The sequence below is a fragment of the Macrobrachium rosenbergii genome, chromosome 44, assembly GCF_040412425.1.
Source record: "Macrobrachium rosenbergii isolate ZJJX-2024 chromosome 44, ASM4041242v1, whole genome shotgun sequence".
Taxonomy (NCBI): Eukaryota; Metazoa; Arthropoda; class Malacostraca; order Decapoda; family Palaemonidae; genus Macrobrachium; species Macrobrachium rosenbergii.
This window is the reverse complement of record NC_089784.1, coordinates 18,763,187-18,775,104: the sequence shown is the minus strand read 5'-3', so window position 1 is coordinate 18,775,104 and position 11,918 is coordinate 18,763,187. Positions and strand designations below refer to the sequence as shown.

The 11,918-nt window shown below is 38.1% G+C and overlaps 1 protein-coding gene across 1 annotated transcript; it reads right to left on the bottom strand.

The window, feature by feature from the left end:
• Positions 1-1,612: 1,612 nt before the first annotated feature.
• Prx5 (Peroxiredoxin 5) lies at positions 1,613-11,039 on the bottom strand. The gene is made up of 4 exons (XM_067087858.1): positions 10,875-11,039; positions 8,378-8,512; positions 7,585-7,716; positions 1,613-4,170 (listed from the first exon to the last, which is right to left on the bottom strand). Exons 1-4 carry the CDS (start codon positions 11,025-11,027, stop codon positions 3,973-3,975), a joined length of 618 nt encoding a protein of 205 aa, XP_066943959.1. The 5' UTR covers positions 11,028-11,039; the 3' UTR covers positions 1,613-3,972.
• Positions 11,040-11,918: the final 879 nt, after the last annotated feature.

The following is an 11,918-nucleotide window of genomic DNA, read 5'->3' as shown; positions in this document are numbered from 1 at the left end:
GTGGTATTTCCAGGTGGTGTATCGTAAGCTTTTTCTAAGTCAAAGAAAACTGCAAGGACTGATTGTTTAGAAGCAAAGGCCGTTTGGATGTATTGTTCATGTAAGGAGTGGTTGGCGGGGGATGATGAAATATTTGTCCCACTTCTAGTGTCCAAAGAGGGTTGACATAAGAGCTGGGTGGGTAATGGAGGACATTGTAATGTGGGTAGAAGAGGATGTTTTTGAAGCCTTAAGAAAATTTTTTGAGGAAGAGGTGCTGTAGTGGCCCATTGTTTCATGGTAGGACACTGTGGTTCATACGATTGTAAAGTAGTCACCAGAGATGAACTGGTGGAAAAGGAGCGTGGGGCATCAAGTCCTGAGATGACAGGTGACATGGTAAAAGAGGATAGGGATGAGGAGATTTCTGGGGAAGTAGTCTGGATCGTGGTCTCTGAACTAGGTAAGTCAGAAAGGCCAAAAAAATATGGGGACTGATTGTGAGCCTGATCAGTTCCCAACCCCTTAGAATTTGTTTGATTTTTAGAATAGTCCATATCTGTGCCAGAAGTTGTAACCTACCCTCAGTGCCATAAAGATCGGACCCAGAAATAAAAATTTCTCCTCGTTCAACCACGTCGGGTACTCTAGCTCTACGGGTGGAGTGGCATGCTGTCCAGCTCGACCCTCCTTCAAAGTTACAAGACCAGTGGTGTCCATAATTCAATGCCTTGCGAAGGTTGTCAACGAGAGGAAGAAGAGAAGGGGAAAATCAATAGGAGGAGTAGTAAAAGACTTAAAGGTCCCAATGTTTGGTTGAATCCAGAGTGGAGAGAGCAGGCATAAATGAGCATACTCTACTGCAGTGGATCCCTAAGCCCCCACCCCTACCCTTGTCAAGGGGTTGGGATCATGGGGTACTTTAATGGAAGTTCATCCAGATACTTCCAAGAACCGCTAACTTGTCAATTTAGGAGATGCATGCCTTCTTCAGCATCAGTCCTTGCCAAGGATACTGGTATTAGGGGAGGAAAATTTACACACATTTCACCCTCATTCAATCATGTTGGGCACCAGAGTTTTATAGGCAAAGAGGTTTGCCACCCAACTTCCATCCCAAGTATTCATATGTATTCAGATCTTAACCCAGGTCTTTTAGTTAACTTGTACAGTGTATTCTCAACAGAGAATTGGAAGCAAAAATCATCTAAATTAATCATTAGAGATTTATTTTTGGACTAAAAATATAGTTGCACCAAAGCAAAATTAATTGTTGTAAGCTAATTTTGAATTTTCTCAATCACTAGCCACATAACATGGATTACTTGTCATTACATCTGGGGGCAAGGTAAGGCATTTGCTTTTGCAGATGTTAATACAAACATGTATACCAGTATTTGGTTTTATCTAACAAGGAGATATGGCTTACCAACTTCTTGATGTTTAAAAAATCAGTAGGAAAAAGGAATTATAAGATAAAAAAAAAAAAAAAAAAGGTATGGTAATTTGCACTGTAAAATATTTTCAAAAGATTATAATGTGAAGGCTACCAGTTTGGAGCACAAAGCCCTCTTGACAAGCAATTTAGCAACTGTCTATTTGATCTGCTTGTTGCATTCAAATGAAACACGAATTTTGTAGCAATTTATTTCAAATTCTCACATATCATATAGTTACTAAACTTTAGAAATCCTGTGAAAACTTTTGTTAAGTAAAATACTGTACATAAAACTTATTTCTACTTACATTTAAACATTTTATTGGTAGTCAATTTAATACAAATTATTTTCTGTTAGTGAGAAGGCTTTAGATTCAATGTGGATTAGAGAGAGAGAGAGAGAGAGAGAAATAGCTTTACCCGACTACTTTTTCTCATTTCTACTCTCACTGAGCTGCCGAATTCAGCAGGGAAAGAAAAATATTAAGCAGATAGTTATTTACATTCCCATTCCAAGCACTCCCAACAGGGGTTACCAGTACTTTCCTCAGAGTGCTTTGAGAAGTGCACTGTATAGCACTGCAAAAGTTTGAAACATCCCCAACTCCCAAATGTATTTTTTTTTTTAACTTTTCATTCCTCTAGTCTCAACTTAAGATCTCAAATTTTCAACTTTACCTTGCTCTGACTTCTTTTTCTTATTTGAAACTACACTACTTAGGAGAGCCCTAGGAGTCAAAATGTAATTCAGTGGTCTTGTTAAACTACATTATAATATTCGTGTGTTCATGTCTGGTCCAACTCTAATACATTGCATAGTACTAATTATGCATAAGGTCAGGAATTTGAGCTTTAAAAGAGAAGTTCATGTGTTAATGACATAATGGCAACCTGAGTAGGGGGCTATGCTTCTAGTAAGCCCTCAATAGTAAACTAAACTTGTGAGAGTATTAAAGGTTCTTTGCAGCATTCCTGTGGCTTAAGCTATATTGGCTGCTGTCTTTCACGTTTCTGTAGGGCTTTTCCCACCTGGTTATCCGATAAAAATAATACAACACAGTACAGATTATAATAATGATATTTACAACACTGGACAGATTCATTTTCATCTTTGTCAACATAATTTGGTGTGTAGAATATTATGCACACTGACTTTGTCTTTCCCTCACTATCAGCATAATTAAAGGTGTAGAAGATACTGCACAATGCAATTTTTTTTCAGTAGGGAAGATAAAAGTGACAGTTAACAGTTTAGCTACAGGTAAAGTTGATAACAGCAGTGACTTGATACAAATTGTTTACAAATGATAATGCAAGAGATTTTGAAATAAAGCACTACAGTGATGAAGAAGGGTGCAGGATACATGGGATAATGAATTAATGGGAGTTGAGAAATATACATTCTGCTGCAAGGCGAGTGACGCATTGAGGTGTTTTTTAAACTTAGATAGCTTTAGGTGAGAGGGAATGTGATGGTATTGCTAAATACCAGTCAGTGTTAAATCATTGTTGTTAAAAACTAGTATAGTATATATCCTCAAAGAAACTTCATCAAAAAGAAAAAATATTGGCAGCAATTTCTCAAAAGCTTAATTCTGGAATTCACCAACCCTACCCTACAAGCTTTTTCAAATAAAAATTAGTTGGATCTTTTATTTGTTCCCTATCAATGGGTAATGTGCTCTATTTTATTTATCTTTATGAACTAGACCTGCAAACATTACTACTTTGCTTCTTTTCTTTTCTGAATTGCAGTGGATAGATTTGTATCACTGTAAACCCAAAATAAATGAGATTGTACCATGCTCTCTTGCAATATGTCTATTTGAATATGTCTATTTGTCTTTTACTGGATTCCCCAGCGACTAGACATGTCACCTTTTCATTTCTGATCGTCAGTTTATAATTTTATGATCTGTAGAGCACTGATTGGTCAAAGTTTTGTAAGCATTGCCTGGAACAAAGTAGCTATGAGAAGCATGCTGAAACCTTTGACCAGCAAATGCTGGTCAATAAGCAAGTGGATTTATTTTTCTTTTTTTTTAGTAGTACAGAGTAGCTACACCTTAAGTTTATAATTTTCCCTGTTTTCATGTTAAACAATCTTACTCATGCCAAATTAGTTATTACTACACTAACATTCCAGCATGTATTCTTTACACTTAAATATTCTCTTATCCTTTATTTGACAAGCAAAGCATTACAAGTTATAAAACAGTGACTTTTACATGTCTCTCACTTCTGCCTGTACATCGATATATAATTTTCTTTAAAAATGAAAGTTATCAATAGTGTCACTATTTAATGGTTTACACCTGACAAATCATGAACCTATCAATGGTGAGGGTTGCCTGTATTTAACTGAGCCAGCAGACATTCTATAAATGGAGCTGAAATAACAACAATGAAATTTGTTACAGACCAGCTATAGTACTATAAGACACAAGTAATTCCTAAATCATATATGCATACCCTGAAAATCTAAAGTAATATCATGGGTACCTATGTACCATCAGTAAACTTACTGTCTTTCTAAATGATATTAGCATCAACTTTTACAGCTTTGCAAGCATGTTTTCAGCTAATGAACAGGTCAGACCCTTTCCATCAGGTTCCACATTCAACTGTGTCACCTTGCCATCTTCAACAATCATAGAATATCGCTTTGATCTCAGTCCACCAAGAACTGCTAAGTCTTGTTCCAGCCCAAGGGATTTTGTGAACTCTGCATTGGTATCAGCCAACATTCGTATCTGTGGGTAAAATAAAAAAAAATTTTGAAATACTGATTTTCTCCATAACAAACCACATTTTTTTTTCTATGAAATGCTGATTTTCTCTATAACAAACCACATTTTTTTAAATGGTATACTGATCTCCACTATGACAAACACAGACAAAGACTTTGAAAATACAGAAGAACCATTTCCTGAACTCTGGTGGGTTAATGCATACACACCTGGCCAGTGACTTATGAAAAACAGTTTCACTTCTAGAATAGTTTGGACAGCTGGGACAAAACAGTAGGGCAGGGAAGCATGCTGAAAAGGTTGTAGTACTTCCTCAGACATGTCAAGGAGAGAGAGAAGCTTCTGCAAATGGCTGGAAATGAGAATTACCCAGTGCTAGGCCTTTGGCCTAAAATTCCCAGCTTGATAATCGAAATTAACCTCCTTCAGCATTCCATGGACAAAAGGGGACCAGGACAGCCAACACAAAAGTATTGTTCCTGGGTGGGCCTCACTGTCCACTTGATTGGTAAGATGTGGTGATAATCTGGACATGAGGCTTTTCCAACACCATTATGCTCAAGAGTAAAAAAAAAAAATTACCTAATTTAGCTGGATGTTGATTGCAAGAATAGAAAGCTCTCTGATTCTGCAGTTCTCAGCAGACTGGAAAGACCCTTCTATCCAAGCAGAGGGAGAAAACATGCCAAACGTACAGTTTGTGCGCTGTACTGAATTTAGGGTCATGTACCTATGCCTGAGAACACGAACAGTGAGGCATGGTCTGAAGATATGGAAGTTGACTTAACACCTCAGTGATGAAGCACTGCAGTAGAACCCAGAACTGTCCGCACTTATGAGTAAGATAAGAAAGCAGTCACCTGTACTAATGCAACAGTGCTCACTGGTAACCAGTCCAATAGGGGTAAGATCAGCGCTAAGAATGGGCAACTGGGTATGAGCAAGTCGCCCAGTAAGGAACTGTGACAAGAGCATATAACAATTATTCCAGTAAGACTAGGACAAGTCCAAAGCATGGGCAACATTGTGATGAACAGAGATTAGCCCAAGCATACAAGGACAAGTTGCAGGCGTAAAGTAACTGGAGGTACACACTGTGGGGAACACCGACTGGAATGATGGCTTTGGAAAACTGGGCCAGTACAGTATAGTATGCGGACAGTGACTGGACTAGATAGGCCAGCATGACCATACTTGCACACCATGCTGAACAATGACCAGACTGAATGGGCTTGGACTGATTACCAAGCATGGGTGAATGAGAACAAATTACAGCTTGGATGATCCTGGGTCAAAGGTGGTGTAGAATCCCTCCACACTGCCTCATGAGCACAGAAAAGCGGGATTAAATCAAAGTTGGATCTTTTCTGTGGAGAGGACCTAGCAGTCAACTGGTCACAAGAATCCTTATGATCTAAACTGTTGGCCCTCCCAGCGTACTGGTCCTGTAAATCTGAGTGTTGACACTTACCCCTCTTCAAGCTAGAGTTTGCCAATGGTTGGTCCAGCAGGACCTGTCAAGAAAAGAAAAAAGTCCTCTCTTTCCCTTCAATGGTCTGAGAAGGATGAAAAGTTAGGTGAGGTGACAGAAGAACAGAAGGAGCAGAAGAGGGGCCATCAGCTACTCTTGGGACTCCAAAAGGAGCTTCAAAGCCTGGACACGCATTGCAAGATATGGGGCAATGGGGGTATGCAAACTGGTTGATAAGTGAGCAGGGGATGTCCATGAGCCATGTGCCTGGTACTTCATTAATGGTGAATGTTTAACAGCAGTCTAGACTTCCTGCTGAACGCCCTACAGAACCCTCTAGATTGTGAAGCACCAAGGGGAGAACAGAAAGCAAAAGTCTCAATGGGAAAATCTATCAACACACTACTCTGGCCAATAACACACTGCACAAAGGAGACAGCTTCATGAGGTACACTATAGATGTACTCAAAGTGGTTCTCTGCATCTCCTTGCCTGTAGTTGCATTGCTATCTTTCTTAAATTCTTCATCCAATAGGAACAAATCTTTTGTATCAGTCTAGAACTGTGACTTAGTTATCCATTAAAGTGGTAATATGAAACATTCTAAGCCATCAATAATAAAATACCAAAAGCTGAAAAACGAACACACTACAACTAAATGGTTAATTACAAACAGACAGCCAAATCTCTGAACTAAAGGAAGAATTCTCTCTTTTTATCACTTAATTTCACTCTATACTAAAATAAATTGTCAAATTACAGGATGATTATATGAGGAAAAATTATAAAATCAGTAATGAGCACTGGTACCCTGATCTTGGTGTTATGTAAACTTCTGATGAACACTGAGCAGAACTGTTAACTGCACGCATTATGTCAAGTTAAGGCAGGTATCTGAAACATACCAGAGGATCCAGGTGGTGCAGGCATAGGACTACTTAATGTCTGACAGACAATACGACTGTGACTATACAAATAAAGCTGTTGTGGACAAACCAGCAATGATTAGGGCAATAAGCTATCCACACTGGCAGTTACTTTAGCCTGGGTGAGCGGGTTCCGTTCTCAGCTACCACTCTGTTGGTCACGAGTTCGAATCTCCGACCGGCCAGTGACGAACGAGGAATTTGTTTCTGGTGATAGAAATTCATTTCTCGCTATAATGTGTGGTTCGGATTCCACAGTAAGCTGTAGGTCCCGTTGCTAGGTAACCAATTGGTTCTTAGCCACGTAAAAATAAATCTAATCCTTCGGGCCAGCCCTAGGAGAGCTGTTAATCAGCTCAGTGGTCTGGTTAAACTAAGATATACTTAACTTATACTTAGTTACTTTAGCTTCTTGTTACCAGTATCAGGGAAACTTTATGAGTGTGATCAGAAAGGGGTCCTGTCTGGAGACAGGGACATCAAATATCCTATATATAAAACTACCATCTATGTGCTATACCATCTACTGTGCTATAAAGATGTAGCAAATTTTAAACATAATTTTTATTTTTCCAGGTATACCAGCCAGTCTTACATACAAGTATTCCTGGTACCTGTCACTGAAGCTTAGTAACAAAACCTACCCCTGCAAGAGGAACAGTGACAGTGAGGACCTACAGACAATGTACGTTGTTCAAATGTTCCCTTACCTTTATCCTGAAAAAACAATCATAGTAAGTACACAATGACAAACAAATCAAGAAAGAAAATACTTAAAATATGGTTCAATACAAGGGTCAGTGAGAATGGACAAGATGTCTGCACAGGATGAACATAAAAAGAAAAAAACTTGGTTATAGCAAATGAGTTGGCAATACCCTGCCATTAATTTACTATCTCAATACCATGCTTCAACAAACCTTTCAAGACTACTAAATTACAGAAGGTGGTCTGTATTCTTGTAGGAACAAATATAATGCCTGTTTACAATGAATGCAAGCATCAAAGACATATTCTTACCTTATTAGATACTTTGTGATTTTCACCCCATGCAGTCATGACAAAGGGATCATTAACAGAAACACAAACTATTTCAGTGATGCCTTTGGATTTCAGTTCATCTGCTTGTTTAATGTACCCAGGTAGGTGAGTCTGAAAGAATGTTACCAACATATACAATATATCTTATACCAGTTAGCAGCACAGAATGAAAAGAAGTACTGTACAGTAATTCAGTACCAACCTATTACCACCACATGTATTTGTAGTTTAGTGCAGTCACCACATGTATTTGTAGTTTAGTGCAGTATAAGTTTAACAATATTCATTAGTAGTGTATTTTCATGATATAAATGACAATGAAAAAAAATTATTTCAAAGTACTGTAGATATAGTCATTTGCTATTTATTAATCTTGATCCTCACAATGAAATTCATGACTACAAATGCTTTTGACAAGAAATAAAGGATTTTGAAACTAGAAGCAATGGCAAACATAAACTGGCAACTTCCCCTGACTTGTTTTCAACTATCTTGTCAATCATTTAGAGCATATGCATAACAACAACAGTAGTGTCCTTGGTCTCTAAAATATGTTGGGTAATAACAAGGCCTATTGATGGAGTTGGAAAATAAACTCCCTCACTGTATTTTACTGTTGAAATTAGTATGATACATAAATTATATTACAATTTAATTTGGCCACTTACGTAAGCAAATAGGAAAGGAAATATGTGACATCCCTAATATTAGCCCAACTCAAAAGCTACTGTGATTTACAATGTTAGGAATCTAAAGAAATCTAGAGATATACCTTTGAACATCCAGGAGTGAAGGCTCCAGGTACAGCAAATATTAAGATTTTGCGTCCTGCTGACACATCCCGAAGGTTGACAGCATTGGCAGGGGTCTCTTCATACACATCCACACTAGGAATCTCATCTCCAACCTAGAAAAATGCAGTAAACATAAAAGGATAAATTATAACTCACAAAAGTTTCATGGGCAAGAACATCACTTTACACAAATGCAAATACATTATACAGAACTGCAATACTGTATAAAAGAGGAAATATTATTCAGTAAATAATAATTATAAGTACATCCTCTAGTCAACTTACAATAAACAATGAAAAAATTCGTCAGAGAGAGCTGTCTGCTGTAGAAATGCATATTTGAGTATCAATAAAAGTGACAGGATAAGAATATAAACACAAAAACATACACGCTGCCTACTACTGAGAAAGTGAAGATATCTATTGATATATGTACTCTACATCAAGTCAAAATGCATTGATTTTTTTTACAAGATACAAAATCCATTGATTTTTTACAATCAGCAGACATTTCACAGACTGTACAAATGAATTTTTTTTCAGAGTGCAATAAAATACATTGTTTTTAGGAAGTAATTCATATCCCTAAGTATTCGAATCATAGTCTTCAATATAAGTATTCCTCAGTGGGAACTGGAAACAATCAAACTTGGTAAATGGGTAGTTAATTGACGACAGGAACACGTATCTGGACACAGTCCAAGAAAATTCGGGGAATCGTTACCAAAAGGTAGCTAACAACATGTTTAGTCATTCATAAAGTAATGAGTTCAGATGACAGCTTTACGACCTCCCCCACCTGCTAATAAAAATACAAAGAGCAAGGGGACTACTACCTTGTGAGCCATAGCTTTGGGAGAGAATACTTCATTGTGAAGTTCACCTGCACCATGACCCAATCTAGCATGTACTAGGCCTGACTGGTGCCTTGCAGATGAAGGAAAGAATGGGCGAAGGGAGAGAGAGAGAGAGAAGTCGGTCGCTCACCTATTCAATCTCCAGTCTTATGTCCTTCATGTTCCTTGAGCGTTATGCCTTCCTGTCAAAAAGCAGCTTAGGAGACTTCACCTGTTAAGCAGCCTACAAAGGCCATAAGGAGAAGGTATTCAAGGACTTAAGTGATATCCCTAGGTAAAATGAGGTAAAGGTGGCCTTGAGAGTGACATCTTTTTCAGAGGCCTCCTCCAAAGGCTTAAATAATACCAGAGTTAGGCTGCAGAAAATGTCGCATCCTGCTCTGGATGCCAAAACTCCTGAGGTAGGCAAGTCTACTCAAAGTTCCTTATAAGCATGAATAACATGACCAAGGAGGGGCAGATTCACCCCTTCTGTCAAACAACCTAGTTCAATGCAGACTGATAGCCTTTCACTGCAGAGACGACCTAAGCTTGTACTGATGAAGGTAGATGAAAAAGTCTGCAATCTGCTGAAAATAAAGTTTTGATCTGCAATAGAACTCACCTACAACACTAATCACAGATGGCTCACTTTTCCTGATACTGTACATGGCAGCTGGTGACCTCTGGAAAAAGTAAGTGAAAAGATGGGCCAGTTTCAAAACGTTTGGTAATGGGAAAATAATGTAGGCTAAGATATAGGCTGGAGATCAGAGTGGATAATTCATTAGCGCAAGGAGAGAACAAGAAAGGAAGTCCCTGAAGGGGATGCATGGATGGCGTGAATGATGTACCAGAATTGAAGGGCCTTCTAACCCAGGAAGAATGCGTGTGAGCACAACAGAAGTGAACTCGATGTCGAAAATGATTTTTTACCTGTGTGATAATAATGGGGAGTCCCACTGAAAACCCACACCTCTAGAGACAGGTTAAGTTAGAAGACCTAGGAGAGAGGGGAACACCCTCTCAGGTAAGATATACCAAAATAGGCAAGGTCAGGTTAGATAAGACAGGCTATGTTCTTTTAATGGACATCCCTGAGTTTTACTCGTTTCTATTCTCTCTCATAAAAGAAAATTTCCCTAGGGTTCTTGGTCACCATATTTGTCAGTGGTTGCTGAAAAGAATTATCCAAGCATTTGGAAAAGAAATGAACATCAAATTTGCCAGCTGTTGTACAAATACACCATCAGGAATTTAATTTGGCATTTGCGTACACTCACTGGGATGCAGTAATTTGCGTACACTGACTGGGATGCAGTCAACTACAGTGGCGCCAGCCTATAGGCCTAACCCACACATTCTTGGCTATCTAGGTTGTGTTGTTGAAGCTCTACAATCAGTTAATAGTCCTAAACGTTTGTTCATATATTTTCTCTTTTCGAGTAACAATAATGACAACCTAACCAGACTTAGTACATTCAAACGACGGTACATTACTCTAACCGGTGGTGCCTACATATTGGGATTCGTTTATCCTTCGCTACAACAGTATAACCTTTTATAGTACACTTAAAAGTGCATTCAGGACGGTCTGCTAAACTTCATACCGCAAAACACATATATTTCAAACACTGACCTTTATTGACATGGCTCGACTGAGAGCTGTAAATACCCCAAAACGAGACTTAGCACAAAACCGTGAAGCTACTTGTGTAAGTTGCGCACTGAGAACGGTCGCCATTGTTGATGCAGTGCTACCAAGTACCAAATCGGTGCACCCGAAGTCCATTGCAAGGTAGCAAGACTGAAGGTCAAGGTCGAGAACAATAGTGCTTAGTGTGCACTGAGCAGGACTACAGAAAAAAAAAGGCAAATACAATTTGGTAACATTTATTCATCTGCTAGAAATCTCATTGGTAAGATAACCTTAAACATTTACAAACACTAACAAAACCCTTACAGATTATAGTAAACAAGCAGTTTTAGATTCGCCTGCAAGTTCTGACTCACAACATGCAAGGCCATGCAAGGCCGAATATTTCTCGTGGGGAACCCGAGGTTCTTGAAGATCAATAAAATAATCTATATATAAAATGATGGTAAACTCAATACATGGGAGGGTATGAGGAATACCTGCCTGCGATCATTAATAAAGGCTAACTCGTTAAAAGTAAAAATAATCTAGAATTGAAGCAGTATCAAAAATCTTTCTAAGAGGAGTACCTCAAGAAAATGTTATAGACTCGGCATTATTTAGTATATATTATCATGGCCTGTGAAAAAAAATCATGCAGCATCGTTTACATTTTCGTAGATGACTCGCAGCTTTATATGGCGATGAACAGTACTGAAGTCATAACCAAAATAAGTAACATAATGAAGGACATCAAGCGACAGATAACCAGAAAAAGGTTGACGATAAATTATGTAAAATATGTCTCAAAACAATAAAAAAAATGCAGAAAACATAACAAAAACAGTGAGGAACATTTGAGTACTAAATGATGAACACCATCAGATCAAATATGAAATATAGTGAAAACAGGACATAATCACAAGAGAAACGTGGCCTTAAAAGAAATAATTATAGATCCCAAGATTAGACTATAGTAACAGTCACAGCAATGGTTTGCCTGAATTATTTACTAAAAAAGTTATATGATTTAATTCCAAGGAAAAT